Here is a 16042-nt window from a genome sequence, read left to right as displayed (position 1 = left end):
GAATCCAAGCTGTGTTTGGTGAGAAAATCCACCCCCATATTCACCTTATTTTATTCTGTATTTCAAAAATAAAATCAAGTCATATTAATGGTCATCATTATTATTTGTTTATTTAGCAGATGCCTTTATCCAAGGCAATTTACAGAGACTAGGGTGTGTGAACTATGCATCAGCTGCAGAGTCACTTACAACTACGTCTCACCCGAAAGACAGGGTTACATAATGAGTCAGTGGCTGAGCCAGGATTTGAACCAGGGACCCCCTGCTTACAAGACCCTTTTCTTTAACCACTGGAACACACCGCCTCCTATATGTAGTGTGTGTTCCAGTTGCAGTGCTGTAGTATAGTTTGGTCAACAATATGAATGTCTCGTGAACTAAAATCATAGCAAAGCATGCAATTCTGATGAAAACCAAAAATAACAATATTAAAATACCTGTCCATTAAGAAGAAGAAGAAGAAGAAGAAGAAGAAGAAGAAGACAACACCTTAACTCCCTTTATTGAAGACAGTAGTGATTGAAGAAGGGCACTATGGGATTGGTAAAACCTGCCTACAGTATAATCATCTGCCTGAAGCATGCATTTCAAACGTACTGCTCATGCATACAAGTATCAGTTTAAATACCACATAGACTCTTGCTTATGATTCAGTGCATTGCTTTACCTCCTAGTGCTGCACGTTGTGAACGGGTATTGGGAGGGTAGAAATCTAGAGCAGATGTTACTTTGCATCTGTTGAATAGGGAACTCTTAAGGAATATTAATAATGAAGCTCCATGACCTGAGAGAAGTGGGACCCGAGGAGCACAGGGGAAGCGTTAAAGACCACTCCCGGCAAAGACTTGGCTGCTTTAAAAATGTAAGCTATGCCCCTGCAAATATGAATCCCTGACTGATCCTTAAGGGTCTGGTCTCTTACAGGAACATGAGAGGAAATTGCACTCTTGGTGCCTTTTGCATTTATTTTGCAGCTAAATATATACAGAACCTCGATAAATACAAATACGTCAACGGTGAAGTCTAAAAATGTTCACTCCTTAATGCAATGGTAATGATTTCCGTTTATACAGTAAAATACTGTGAGCTATTGTACGTATGAAATAATTAATGCAGCTTGGTTTTCAGACGATTATCTGCCCTCTAGCGGTTATTCCCTCAAATGAACAGCCAGAAAAATTGTCCAACGTGTTGTTTTGCACATCGCTGTTTGTTTGTAACCCTGTAGTCCATCGGTTTACTTGGAAACTTAGGAGATCGCTCAATATTCTGACGGTTCATAATTCTGAAATGAGGGGTTCGTTTTTTTTTGTTTTTTTTTACAAAAACGACAAACAGTAAGCACATTTCCTGACTGCATATTTTTTATGAAGAAATAAAAAAAGATATTTTTATTGTACATGTCTTAAATATAACCCTTTCATGCACGACTACCTCATATGATGAGGACATATGGAAGACGCAAATGCATAACGACCTCATATGAGGATGCCAAGCACCTGTTATTCCACCTGCAAAGAAGCGCTCTCGCTCACCACCCACACCGCGTCTCCGAGTGTGGAATGTTGTTGGGATTTGTAGTTATTTCCGCTTGTCTTTAATATGCAAATGATATAGGAATACTGGACTACAACTACCAGCGTTCCTTGACGCCTCTCATGCACATGCCCAGTTTACAGGCAGGGGCTACCTTGGTCTATTGTTTTGCTGGCATTTCGGACTCTTTCCTCCTGTGTATATTGGAATCTACAGCACGAACCATGGCGGATGAGCAGGAGATAATGTGCAAATTGGAAAACATTAAGGAAATCAGGTATGGTGCGGAGCTGGTTTGATTGAATGGAATTATTTCATTGAGAAGTGTAGGGTAGTCGAAGGGGACGCAAGAAGTGTAGTGTTTTGTTTTTTTTCACCCAACGCGATGCAATATATTGTAACGGTTAAAGTAGAAATCTCGTTGAGAATTGTAATTGAATTTAAACGTGCATTTTGCTAATATAACCTAAGAATGTGTAAATATTATTGGAACCGAAATTAAATCAAATACATATGTTTTCATTTTCACTATGACAAATATATATATATATATATATATATATATATATATATATATATATATATATATATATATATATATAATATCGTACAGTACATATTAAGTGAGTTTTGCGTATTGATTGGAATACGTGCAGGCTGTTTTGAGTTCCATGTTGAAAATGACAATGTAGGCAATTGATTTGTGGCTAAAAAGGTCAGAGAATTGACAGGGACCACCCACTGCGCGCGCGCAGGCACGGAGTGTGAAACAAACAAAAGAACTCTACAGTTGCGGCTGGAGATTTCCTGGTGCAGTTATCTGCTCATGAAAAGACACAATGGATCACCAGTTAAAGTGAAAGCGACTCCTTTTAGGATGCAATCACTCCCTTTGTATAGGAATTAATACACCCGCGAGTGAGTGGGGGGCAAAATATAGACCCGCAAGAATACAATTATATAAAAAATAAAAAACAGTACCGTGTTCTACTTAATAGCTCTCCTGAAGTCAATGAAACCATGTCTGTGGTTTGATTTGTATTTGTTTTTATTATTTTTTTATTTAGCTGTTCGGGTGTTTGTCTTTGTGGAAGCTGGAGAGTCTAACTTGTAAACCCGTTGCTGGATTAATCTGAAAACCGTTATGGCGAATGAATGAATAAAACAGGCACATTTTCAGACTTTTGTAACAAAACGTTACGACAAAATCAGATTCGTTGCTAGGCAGATGTTACCAGAAAACTACGACGCTGTTTCTTTTAGCAAACACTACATAAATCCATACAGTATTGAATAATGTGTTTCCTGGAGTGTGCCGTTACGTGTTTGTTTTAAAAAATGAATCTTCTCGTTGAACTGGGCAGCAGTAGTTTTTTGCATCAAGGAAGCACTTGGGTAATCACGAGGCGGTCTGTTAATACTAGGGCCATTCATTCCGTGGTCAGATACAGTAAAGGGACCCTACGTTTTGTGTTTATAGCTAGTTGAGGGGTGGAACTAAGACTCCTTGATTAGCCACGAGTATAGGTAACACGCTCAGGTGCTTCAGTTAAACGCATAGTAAAACCAGGAATTGCTCAAACTGCTGTGCAGTGGGAGTCTTATTAAAATCCCTCATCTAATTCGGTTGAACAGTGAACCATGGCCAGGGCAGGAACTATGCAGCTGACAGTAGTGTACTGTCACATACAAAGCTCTGTCTATCACAGCATGTTGTCTGTCTCCATTACCAATGAGACACACTTTAAGAGCTGGACAGTGTTTACATTGCAGGTGTGGCAGGGGTCCATAGTGTAGTCTGTACCCACCTGATTCTTACAACACACTGTGATGGGGGAGGGCTGAGATCCTGTTTCACAGTCCCCTGCTAAATAAAGCAGCTTGTATTCGCTTCCAGGTACTGTATAGAAACTGCTGAATTTTCTGCAGCAATATATCATATGTTCCTCCTTGCCTATGTAACCCCGGGACACTTTGCATGGCGAGCACTATGTCAGGGTTTGTTTCATTGTATTGAACTGTGTTTTACAGAAATAAGACCATTCAGATGGAGAAGATTAAGAACCGTCTGAAGTGTGAGTTTGAATCGCTGGAGTCGGAGGAGAAGCACCTGAAGGAATACAAGCAGGAGATGGAGTTGCTGCTGCAGGAGAAGATGGCTCATGTGGAGGAGCTGCGGCTCATTCATGCCGACATCAACGTGGTGTGTGACGAGCAGGGAGAGCGACGGGGGCGGGATTGCCCTGAGGGGGGGGGGGGGGGACGAGGGGGAGGGCACGTTCTTGAAATATCACACAAACCATTACCAGTGCTACGTTTCTCTCCAGGGCTTGATTCTAATAGGATAAAGAGACAATCTCTCTATGCTATCCCAGTATTGGCTAGAGCACAGGCTGTGTGTAATTCAAGCAGGGTTTCAAAGTGCTTCCCAGCATTCCAGTGGTGCCATTTCAGGTGACTGGCCACTCAAAGGGCCTGTGCAGATGACATGTCTATCCTCGTTACCATCTCTACCCGCAGGATGCACATGCATGACAGCATTTTGCCTTAAACACTATTTTTTGTATTTTTAAATGGAGATCGGCGGCTGGCATTTGCAGTTTTTAACCTTTTCTAATGAGGGATGACACTGCGTCTGTTTCTGTTCCCTCGAGATGTCACAGTGACTTGAGAGGGACGTGTTCACAATTATTACATGGGCAGGAATCGTGCAACGTAAATAAAACAGTAACACTTTAAAATAATGGCTGCAAATTCATCATGAATTCCACCTGAATCCCACAGGAGGAATGGCAGAATATCTGCTGCACCTCCTCTGAGTTCTGAAGTCATTTGTCTTGAATTCAGCCCTGTTAATTCATGAGGATTTAATTGCCCGTATTCATTTAATGTTCCTTTGTAACATGATGTTGATCGCACGTATAAGGCATGCATGAATTAAGACTTCTCTCAGTCCCCCATCAATTAAACATTTGTCATTTCATTTATTAGGACACTTTCCATTGCTGGGTTTTGCAACATGAACACGGATACTATCTTTCATGAAATGCTTTGCTGGAACTCCTCCCTCCTTTCTGTCCCCCAGATGGAGAACACTATCAAGCAGTCGGAGAGCGACCTGAGCAAGCTGCTGGAGTCGACGCGACGCCTTCACGAGGAGTACAAGCCACTGAAGGAGCACGTGGACGCGCTGCGCATGACCCTGGGGCTGCAGAGACTGCCGGACCTGTGCGAGGAGGAGGAGAAGCTGTCGCTCGAGTGAGTCTGCTGCAATATTCACTAGCCTGACCCGCACTGACAATATATTAAAACCAATAAGAGAAATAAAAAAGACCTGAATGCAGCCGGATACCGTATGAGCCGTATGAGCCTGTGGGGACTATGCTGCCTGCAGTTGTGTCCCGCCTCCTCTCATTGTCTTGTGTTCTGATTGGTGCAGCTACTTTGAGAAGCAGAAAGCGGAGTGGCAGACAGAACCGCAGGAGCCGCCCATCCCCGAGTCATTGGCAGCCGCTGCTGCAGCCGCCCAGCAGCTCCAGGTGGCACGGAAACAGGACACGAGACAGACTGCCACCTTCAGACAGCAGCCGCCACCAATGAAGGTACCCAACTGCTTCATTAATTCCACTCTACAAATTATGAGGCTGGTATTTCTATAACTGGGTTTACAACCATTTTTTATTTATTTTTTTATTAAAAACATAAAACCAAGCAGAACGCATTAATGTACACTGGACTGTTGAATTGAACCTTGTTGTCAAAAGTGATATCGATATTTGTAATGAAAGCAATCTTTTTACAGTACAGTCTTTCTTTTTGAAGGTATAATGTGTGAAGAATGACAGAAGGAGTTTGTAATTCTGGCTTTAATTAGTGAGGTATGGTGGGATGTTGAAAATGTATAAACGGCGGAAATAAATGTGCTTTTCATTGGAAATGGGTTAACTTGACGGGTGAGGGTAATGAAAGATAATGAGAAATCTGTGAGGTGTGTTTGTGATTGATGCTGTTCTCCCGTTAAGGCTGGCAGGGGTTCAGTAAGATCGTATGAAGCTTGCAAAGTGTCTTAATTGCACTTGAACACAGATCTCCACCTGTCCCTTCAATGTTACGAAGGCGGACGTGTCATAAATGTGTCTTGTGTGTGTGATTGAAAATGTAATGATTGACGGCTGTGATACAGAATAACCCCTCCTTCAGCATCACACAGTAAAAGGTTGCTTCACTGGACATTGAAAATCTCTGAGAGCTGAGATACAAGATTTTGTTTTGGAGAACCAGTTGAAATAAAACCAATGAATAACATTTTATACAGGTTTTGTTTTGTATACTGTAGTTGCCTTTTTTAAATCATTTTTGTCCAAGAACTTTGCTTTCAGTTCCCCAGAGCAGTATAAAAGAAGCTAGGCAGGAATCCTTTGAAGGAGTTTGTGGTTCCTTTTATGTCACGTCCCTTTGATGTGAACAATACCATGGCTTCAGATATAGTGTATAATAATGGAAGCATCCAGGTTCGTATTCTGCACGTGAATCAACACGTTGAAAAAGGCAGTCCATCTAAATGACAAAAGAGTGATAATCACTTTCGCACAATCACAATGGGGAAGAGAAAGGATCCCTAATCACAGCAGGATAAAACCTTGCTGCTGTTAAAACTGCATTATGGAGAACGCTATGGAACACCTTTTTGATTTTTCTTTGTTTAAACCAGGCTTGCCTGTCCTGCCACCAGCAAATCCACAGGAATGCGCCGATCTGCCCTCTGTGCAAAGCCAAGAGCCGCTCACGCAACCCCAAGAAGCCCAAGAGGAAGCAGGATGAGTAGGAGCAGAGATACTGGATAGGAGCAGAGATACTGGGCTGCATTCACTAAGAACTCACCCCTCTGCTGAATGTGCACCATGTCTTTGTGAAAAGAATACTGAACTGATAATGCTACAGAAGCTGCATAAACAGCTAACGTGCACGCAGGAACTCTGATTATGGGGTTAGTTATTTAAAGCTTTTTAACATCCATCAATGTTGTTTTTAGAAGAAAAAAAAACTGGTGTTATCTTAGCACGGTAGTAAATGCTTTGTGGATGCAGCTCCCTGTATTATTCCCTGTGAGACTGAAACCCTGGCTTGTGTGGGTTTACCACTGGGGAGGTATCAATTAGCTTTGTTTTTTTAAAATATATATTTAAATATGATGTAAGCACAATTTTTGTTTTTCTGTAATTGATTTTGGAGAAAATGTTTCATGGTGCTATAAAGTAATTTTTTTTTTTTTAATATTACTATTTTATGTAGATTTAAGAAATGGATATTTGTATGAAGGGAATACCAGTGCATATGTAAAAGCATACATGTACTGATCAGAATAGTGCTGTGTTGGCTGTGAAGGCGCAGTGTCCTCATCCCGTGCTGTCTGTTACTGATGTAGTAACTGTGTACATGCCAAAGCATTTCCACAAGGATTCCTTTAGGAGACTCGGACACAAGTGTGCTGTTAAAAGCAACATTGTAAGTAGACATCTGTGCTGTGTTGAGGTTGTAGTATTAAATGTCAAGGACCAAGGATTAAACAGTGGCCAAGAAATAGTACTTCTGTGCATTAAGAAATGTTTTACTTGAAGAAAAATGCCTCCTAATATACCAGATATGTAACCCTACCCTAGAGCTCTTGATCACCAGCTTCCAGTATACGTGCCTCTGCAGACAACACTGGCAGTGTGACCCACAACCTGCCACCAGCATTCTATTCACAACCTGATTGGTAAATGACTGCAGGGTACTGTACACCTCGCTCATGTCACTGAGGAGGACAGCACCTTATTGGTAAATGACTGCAGGGTACTGTACACCTCGCTCATGTCACTGAGGAGGACAGCACCTGATTGGTAAATGACTGCAGGGTACTGTACACCTCGCTCATGACATCACTGAGGAGGACAGCTCATGCCTCTTTCCTGTCTGTCTTAGTGATGTCCAGACCCACCCGCAGGGAGTCAGCTTGGTTGAACCACCAGCCTGCATTTGGAGCCTAGTTCTTTACTTTCGTTGATCCCGTTGGGTGTGCCGAGGGTTGATTTATTTTTTGTTCATTTAAAAGAAAATGAATAACGTGTGGTTTTGGCCAGCATTCTTTCAATAAATTCAATGTGTGCAAATAGTTTTTTTTTTTTTTTTAATTGGGGATATGAAGTTGTGCCAGGAGAAATTCGAGTAAGAGAATACACCATCTTGTACATGTATGGAGTTTTGGGTTTATATAGGAAGTATAAGAATGGGGAAACTTAAGCTAAAGTTTGCTTAGGTTATGCTCTGCACATGCTTAGCAAAACACAGTGTAATGTGGAAGTGGCATTTGGCCGGTCGTTGTTTTGTTGGATTTACAAAACAGATTCCCTATAAGTAAAATAAATATTCAGACAGCTGTCTTGAATGTGGAAGAGTTATTCATGGCTTACGTATAGGGCTTCCAGTTTTCACTTTTTATTTTCCATCTCTCTCACTCCCTTTAAACCTTAATTAAGCCATAACTGAATACCAGATTGTTTAAATTAGCAACGCGCTACTAGAAACTAAGGCAGTGGAAATGAATCAGCTGAATTCGACGATCAGAGCCAGAACGAAACGCAGGTACAAATAGAATCAGGTGAGATCAATGCACGTTGATTGTGAACTCAAGATGTGAGGGTAAAAAGAAACAACTTCCTTTGGTAATTAGTGTTTAAGAAAGCAAATCGGCTCAAAGGGACATAACATGATCAAAAATAAAACCCCAAAACTACAAGCACTACTTATGTTTTACCTGTCACAGGTACATTTCATAGCAGGACTACATTTACCAGAATGCATCGGGGTGTGCGTTGAAAAGCCTGAACTGTTCTAGTATATAAACATATAAATATCTCTTTCACACAAGGTCTCAAGAGCAAGAACAACAAGAAAAAGAGTGGTGAAAAATATTTATTCAGTTTCACAGTAAACAGCAAAATAACGTAAGTGTTGCAGGAAAGTGCTTCAATGCAGTGTGCCTCAACAAAACAAGTTGGAAGCCAAAGCGCCAGCACAATTCAAATCAGCATTTGTATCGACACACCAAGGCCGTAAAGTTGCTACGCAATGTTGCTTTTTAGTGTTTCTCAGCACTAGAAACAGCTCCCCATCAATTCGAATAAGAGAAGCCAATTACACATTTCTATTTGTCAAAGCAATGTATCAGTTTCAGATGTTAAAACTGTAACCGGTAAACACAATATTTAAATGTAGCTAACGCTCACTGCACTACAGCAGACACATTTTACCAGTAGAACAGCTTTTTTATTTACCATGCAATTCAACAATTTACATCACCTGAAATTTGGTAAATTCTTTCAAAACTTTTTTTTTTTCCCCCCTTTCCTTTTTTTGATATTACAACGACATCAGAATGAAACAAACTTTTAGTACAGCTGCTTGGATTAATTCAACAATGACAGTGCCACTGTAACCATTCCAAAGTTTTGGCTGTGCCATAGACTTTGACTGAATTCAGACCAGGGTTTGCACCACTAGGAACAGCAGCAAACCACCTCTGGAATGAGATACAGGCCTGAATTAAATCCAGATCACGGCTGTGCTTCAGCCAAGTACGCTTTGATTGCATTGAGGCCGCTGTTTGTTTGTTTGTTGGTTCAGTCGTCCAGCTCCCCGCGCTGCATGGCATCTTGGTATGACTTGCCTCCCTCCTTCTCATCGGGTATGATCTTGATGAGGTCGTCGATGCGCAGGATTGTGATGGCGGCTTCGGTGGCGAACCTGATGCTTTTGGTTTTGACGAGGGTGGGCTCGAACACCCCTGCCTGCTTGTTGTCTCTAGGCTTGCCATTCACAAGATCCAGGCCAATCCTGCAGAGGAAACGCACGTTTCAGATGAAGACTCACAATGAACCGATGGAATGGAGTTTGCAAGCACACACATTATGAAGGGACGCCATGCTGTTTACAACAGCACGCTTACCATTTGAAGTGTTTACTCTCTGGGTTGATCTGGGCCTGGTTGTGGAATGCTCTCAGCTTGGCCACCAGGTCAGTGGCGTCCTGAGCAGCGTTGACCGCCAGGGTCTTCGGAATGACTAGAAGCGAGTGGGCGAATTCCGCTATGGCCAGCTGCTCTCTGGAGCCCTGCAGAGTAACACATCACACATTTACTATTTCTTCTTAGCATTTAATGGCTTAGGCTACTCAGTTTTGGCCAGTTAACTGAAGACACTATAGTATACCCCCCGTGCAGTCACTGTGTGCGCAATTGTAGCACATTGAGTTTTTTTTATCCATGTATCCATTTCATAATGCATGTTTGTTTGTAAACTTCTGGCAGGTCAACTTCTTGAACTTACTATTTAAAACTACCCCTCAAACAAAACATAATATTTTGGTGTCACTGTATATTTGTAACTTCAAAATGTGAGAAGTGGTTCTGTGAAACCAGAAGTTTGTAGAATTTCTGTTCACCCTAAAGTGCATTTCAGTCCCCTCCACTTTTAAAAGATACAGTGACAGCCATAGATTCAAATATGATCAGTTCTAAATGGGGATAATCACTCTTACCATGCAAGTTCTGCTTGACAGCATGCTAGCTCTCTGCTGGCAAGAGTATATACAACACAGGTACCAAGAACAACATTAGCATTCACATTAGGGCAACAAATCTGAAGGTTCCTTGAAGGTTGGAAGTGTACGTGCCATGGTCGTGGCGAAGTTCTCCAGGTAGATTGAGAGCGCGGCCTCCACGGCACCCCCTCCCACCACGATGGACTTGGCCTCCATGACCCTCCTCACCACGCACAGGGCGTCGTGGACCGAGCGCTCCATCTCGTCACACATGAAGTCGTTTGCTCCGCGCAGAATCAGGGACGCCGCCGTCCGAGCTTTGGTGCTGGGAGTGAAAACAGGTACATTTACTTTCAAAACGTTCTCCTCTTGCTACCCCCCTCCAGGTACCTATACATGCACAAGCACAATGCATATTTAATACCGCCTCAGTTATGTCCGCTATGCGCTTAAGTTATCGCTTACATATGTCTTGTATATAACAGGTATAAATCTGAAATGTTTAATGGATAGCCTCAAACCCTTCATGTGGAAAGGCCCTCGGATGGCAGTTGTGTATCCCTGATCTACACTACCCTTGAAATACCAGTTAAACTGAAATTCAAATATTCAAGAACTGGGCGTGAACTTACTTCTTAATCAGGATGAGTTCGTCATCGCAGATGACCTCCTGCACCACCTCCTCGGCCTGCCCTAGCAAGGTAGCGTCGAAGCTCTCCTCTCCCTCCAGGTTGACCAGCGTCGAGCACAGAGTGGCTGAGCAGCACATCAGAGAGCAGAGTTACACGTCATTGCGTTTCACCTAGATATAAACCAGTATATACGCCCACACATGATGGACAACCTACGCCAGGGGTGGACAATCATGGCCTGGTGGACCATTCCACTCCAGGTCAAATTAGATCATTAACTACTTCAGGGTCTGGATGGAGGTTTCATTGGTTCAATTTAGAACAGGGTTTGGAACACAGACCAGGAGTGGAATGGGCCTCCAGGACTGTGATTGGCCACCCCTGAACTATGCCAACAACAATTCATACAGGACAGTAAAAATACAACATACAAGGAAAATATTCCAAGACACATCAACAACCAGAGACGTCCCAATCACCTAGAGGTCGGTGTGTGTGGCTTACCCCCAGATGCCTTGGCGATCCTCTTGATGTCCCGCTTGAGAACCCTCCTCACTGCCATCGCACCCGCTTCCACGAAATACTTGAGGCAGATGTCATCAATCCCTCCCGTGGTCAGAATCACATTGGCCCCGGATGCCAGGATTTTCTGAACACGCTCTTTGGTGATATCAAACTCCCTGCACCGTCCGGAAACAACAAATTAATCAAAGTGCAGTAGTTTCATCTTACAGGGAATACACATGCCAGTACAGAACACCATGTTTCTTACACTTCAGCATCTTATAAAACATACCTGCATGTTTCAACAGATTAGGAATCGGGTAATTATAAGAAACCCAATGCCAGACATGCTCTGAAGCTTTGTCACTCTTATGCCATGAACTTTAAGGATAACAGCTTGAGTTTTCAAGGCAGTAGGTTCATACCTCTGGCGAATCTGATCAAGTTTCTCTGGATCAGAGATGAGAACCTGCACTCCCAATTTCATCTTGGTTTTCTGCAGGCTGAAATCCAGACAGGCTATCTTTGCGTTGGTAATTTTCTTGAGCATCGCTATGGAAAGAAAATATAACATTCACTGCGAGTTCAAAGTTGCCTTATACTTGGTTCTCTTAAAACACACACACACAGAAAAACACAGCATATCATTAAAAACGTTCACTTTACATTAAAACAGAGTAGCACTAATCCCGGACTTGCTTACCGAACATTAGGGAGTCAAAGAGCAGTGATAATCAGGGTCTGTGACACCAGCCTGGTATTTATGGTACTGTGATGTGATGATGCTATGAAATCAAGGCTAGCCTTTTTAAGCAGTCATATTAATTTCCAAAGAAATGTGTTTTGCAGGAGGGGGTGGAGACACTAGTGGAGAGCTTTGTTCTACAGCAGTCTTTGAGAATAAGCACAACTGGTATAAAGGGCAGGATTCTGGCTCAGAAGACTGTGTGCTACCCACTGAGCAAAACATTAAACAAACAGACTCACATCTGTACCACAGCTGGCCTTTAAAACATAACACTAATAAAAAAATAGCACAACACAGCAGCTTTTGCATTTGAATGTCACTCTTTGCACAAAAGATTAGCCTTGTTTAACTTTACAATGTAGAGAACCATGCCAGCTACGCCAAAAAAAAGGTTTTTGCAAGCGTTTGGAAAGCCCCTTACCTTGCGAGCCCACTGTGCAATTGATTGCGTAGCCGTTGATCAACATGCTCTCCCTCTGACTGCGTCCATGTGCCTTCAGCACGTTCACAGAGTTGATGGGGTAGTGAGCCATTCCCCTGGAATCCGTGAACTTCACTGCGATGACTGCATCCACTACCATGTTGGCAAAGAAATCTGCATCAGTGGCCACAGAAGTCAAGGTGAACAAAGGGTCTGAACGAATGCATTCTCGTACTGCGCCCCGATCAATACCAATGAAAATCAACAAGTTAACCCTGACACCACTGGGTTACATCCAAACCTTTATAAAACTATTTTCTTATCTTGTATTAGGATTAACAACATTTCTACTGGATCTCTTATGTATATTTTAAAGATCCACTTGTTTTTCTTATGGGATTTTGGAGATATGCAGATTTTTCACAAGTACCTTAACTTCCTGTGCTTATAACTCCCTCTGGCGGACCATCTGCACATGACCATACCCCAGAAACAACATACAAGCAAAACACGCCAATATATGAAATAAGACCATGTGTTGCTACTGAGCAGCTCTTTAGTCCAAGCAGTTTCTTACTAGTTTAACCTTGCTGTTATGGTTTCCTTTCACAGAAACGGTGCACACAGCACATTGGAGTAAACAGTTTTAATAGACCTGGCCCCAATGCTTTACAAAAGGATATGTCCCGATGATTTTGGAAGACATTGATGTCTTTGCTGTGCTGATCAGACCCTCTCTTCCTAGCTCGTCTGTGTTTATGGTCAGGTTTTCATTAATGAATCTGACCGCTTCCCTAAAACAAAAAACAAAAAAAATTAGCTACACAGAGTCATATAAGAATGCTACATTCTTAATCAAAACACATTCCATACCTCTTAAGATACGTTTTTGCATTCCGCTGATTTACTAATTGGAAAAAACATGTTAGTCATGCTGATTCGGTGTACTGATAAATATAAAAAGTTAGGGTCAATCCATAAGCGTCGGAGGATTCGAATGCCATCCCCTCAGAAACACATGACATACGTGCTGATGGTAATTTCAACCACTGACCTGCACTCATCTTCTGACCCTGTGATCTGTGTTCCTGAGATTACTTGACATTCACTGCTATTGAACTTACTTGCATGCCAAACGATACCCGGCAATGATGCTTGTTGGGTGGATTTTCTGTGAAACCAATTCGTCCGCGTTCTTCAGAAGCTCAGCGGCCAGTATAACCTACACACAAAGTTTTCAGCTTTAAATCACACACGTTGGCGTCCCTCCCAATTCACATATTTGTTATCCGGAACATTATGGCAAAATACTGAACAACTAGAAAGTACAGCAAACAATAATCAGGCTTGACCAGAGCCATTAAAGTAATTCCAACCATACTGTGGGGTTTAAGGGTTACTGTTTGTTAGCAGCAGTGTGGAGTAGTGGTTAGGGCTCTGGACTCTTGACCGGAGGGTCATGGGTTCAATCCCCGGTGGGGGACACTGCTGCTGTAAGGTACTTTACCTAGATTGCTCCAGTAAAAACCCAACTGTATAAATTGTAGTTGTATGTGTAAAAAAAAAAAACAACATTGCAAGTCACCCTGGATAAGGGTGTCTGCTAAGAAATACAAAATAATAATAATTATAAGTTGACATAACACGTGATCCTGATCACAACCTGCTCAGTTCTTTCTGTGTATTCTCAGCCCGGGTCCCAGTTAAAGGGGAATCGTGAGTGAGCGTGTCTCCATGTCCCAGTTAAAGGGGAGCCGTGAGCGAGCGTGTCTCCATGTCCCAGTTGGCCTATGGATGAAGAGGTTGAGTCATGGTCACGTACCACTGATGTGGTTCCATCCCCAACCTCCTTGTCCTGGAGCTGGGCCAGTTCACAAAGCACCTTGGCAGCGGGATGGTCAACCTCCAGCAAGCTCAGGATTGTGGCACCATCATTTGTAATCGTAACATCCTGAATAAAAAACAAGTCACCATCAGCAACTCAAATGAGAGATATTAGGACCCCCAATTCTGAAGAACACACCCCTATCCTTACTGTCCAAATACCTTTGTATTGCACAGCACCCCCGGACTTCCAGAATTACATGCATATCTCTATGTGTGTGTGAAAAATCAACAGTGAAACTTCTAGATTCTGGATTATTAGGATATGGGATGTGCATTTACAAGTCACTCACCCCAATGTCATCCACCAACATCTTGTCAAGCCCCACTGGTCCCAAGGAACTCTTCACAATGTTGGCTATAGAAGCTGCAGCCATAACTAAAGAAATGAGGATGGGAAATGAACACCACAATACAAAATGTACAGTGGCATTTAAAAACTGTTAACATCAGACTTAAACAGGTAAAGCTAACGTTGATAAAAATAAAAAAAAATAGCTCATATTAAAATACACTACTTGACTTTGTAATATTTGTCTTCTTAATAATATTAAACAACCATTTACTCTTCTACATATTAGACATGCAGCGAAACGGATAAAGTAAAGCTCATTTTATTATTTGGAATGAGCAGTCTGGTATGGAACTCTGCAGAGCTGGTCACGTGACACTAACGCGCCGCTCCTTCAATGCTGCTACGCACTTAAAATATACTGCAAAATAAAATAAGTAACTTCCATTTTCTAAACGTAATTTTAACTTAAGTAAATGTCTCTCATTCTTCAACGACTCATCTGAAACTAAACTAAAGAAGAAAACAGAGCAATTCAGATTAAGGGACTTGTACCACTTATGCTAGCAGTAGTCATAACTCACTGTACGGTAATGCAACAGAATGTTGACCCTTTTGAAATTAGAGTTTCATTAAAACAGAACCGCATGGGAAAAACGACAACGGGCCCTCCGCAAAAATCAAGCATCCCTTGCCGTATTTTTTTTTTTTTGATGCGTCATCTATGCATTTTTTATTTTATTTTTAAAACAAACAAAAGCATTTCACATACAACAAACTTCTTGATGCGTCATGTCTGTTGCAGTGTTCTCGGTTATACAGTTTGTAATTATCACAATGAGCTGACATGTTTTAATTTGTACAATATATAATATAAATATGTTACCAAAACCTGTGCACGTAATTTTTGCAAGTGAGGCACGCCTCAGCATCGCTCATATACTGTACCTGTTTGCATGGTGATATTCGCATTACTAATATATTATAGAAACCATAAACGCATTGCTTTACCATTTTCACCGCGCACTGAAGAGCCAGTAGATCTGTGTCCCATGACACTAAGCAGTCCTGGACCAAAAAGCGACATTTTTATTTAATCTGATGTCGTTACTGGTACTTAACAATACTGAGAGCAGTTACAGAGTTCAATTCTCTTCAGCGTTGCTCAGTCTGTTCTAGAACTTGCATGGACTGCACTGCCTTAAATAGTGACGTAGCCTTACAGATAGGTAATCTGACCAATGCGGCAAGCCGAGGAAGTCATGAAACGGACGCCATTGTGGCTCCATAAGAGCAGCAGCATACTGTAGTAAACTATAGGAAATTTAGAGCCAATATGGCGAATTCGAGGATGCAGTTTCATGTAGTAAAAAAGGCGTGGTTATTTGTGCCAAATGAAACACAATTTATGTACTTTGTTTAGGTGGGACAAACTTGCATTTATG

General features: G+C 41.9%; 2 protein-coding genes across 3 annotated transcripts; one reads left to right on the top strand and one right to left on the bottom strand.

The window, feature by feature from the left end:
- Nucleotides 1-1641: 1641 nt before the first annotated feature.
- On the top strand, nucleotides 1642-7688 carry LOC117963290 (zinc finger C4H2 domain-containing protein-like). 2 transcript variants are annotated; one of them, XM_034902720.2, is made up of 5 exons: nucleotides 1654-1813; nucleotides 3568-3739; nucleotides 4622-4794; nucleotides 4976-5138; nucleotides 6248-7688. In XM_034902720.2, exons 1-5 carry the CDS (start codon nucleotides 1659-1661, stop codon nucleotides 6359-6361), a joined length of 777 nt encoding a protein of 258 aa, XP_034758611.2. In that variant the 5' UTR covers nucleotides 1654-1658; the 3' UTR covers nucleotides 6362-7688. The 2 variants fall into 2 exon arrangements, with proteins under 2 accessions (XP_058856763.1, XP_034758611.2); XM_059000780.1 differs by lacking the exon at nucleotides 4976-5138 and having other exon boundaries at nucleotides 1642-1813.
- Nucleotides 7689-8474: 786 nt separating this feature from the next.
- On the bottom strand, nucleotides 8475-15789 carry LOC131701654 (T-complex protein 1 subunit alpha-like). Its single transcript, XM_059000779.1, has 12 exons — nucleotides 15609-15789; nucleotides 14599-14684; nucleotides 14244-14372; nucleotides 13546-13643; nucleotides 13107-13215; nucleotides 12422-12605; nucleotides 11678-11804; nucleotides 11253-11428; nucleotides 10749-10872; nucleotides 10249-10441; nucleotides 9524-9687; nucleotides 8475-9411 (listed from the first exon to the last, which is right to left on the bottom strand). The coding sequence occupies exons 1-12, from the start codon at nucleotides 15682-15684 to the stop codon at nucleotides 9198-9200; spliced, it is 1680 nt and encodes a 559-aa protein (XP_058856762.1). The 5' UTR covers nucleotides 15685-15789; the 3' UTR covers nucleotides 8475-9197.
- Nucleotides 15790-16042: the final 253 nt, after the last annotated feature.

Source organism: Acipenser ruthenus, chromosome 26 (genome assembly GCF_902713425.1).
Source record: "Acipenser ruthenus chromosome 26, fAciRut3.2 maternal haplotype, whole genome shotgun sequence".
NCBI lineage: Eukaryota > Metazoa > Chordata > Actinopteri > Acipenseriformes > Acipenseridae > Acipenser > Acipenser ruthenus.
Note: the sequence above shows the minus strand (reverse complement) of the source record. Positions and strands in the feature narration are given on the sequence as shown.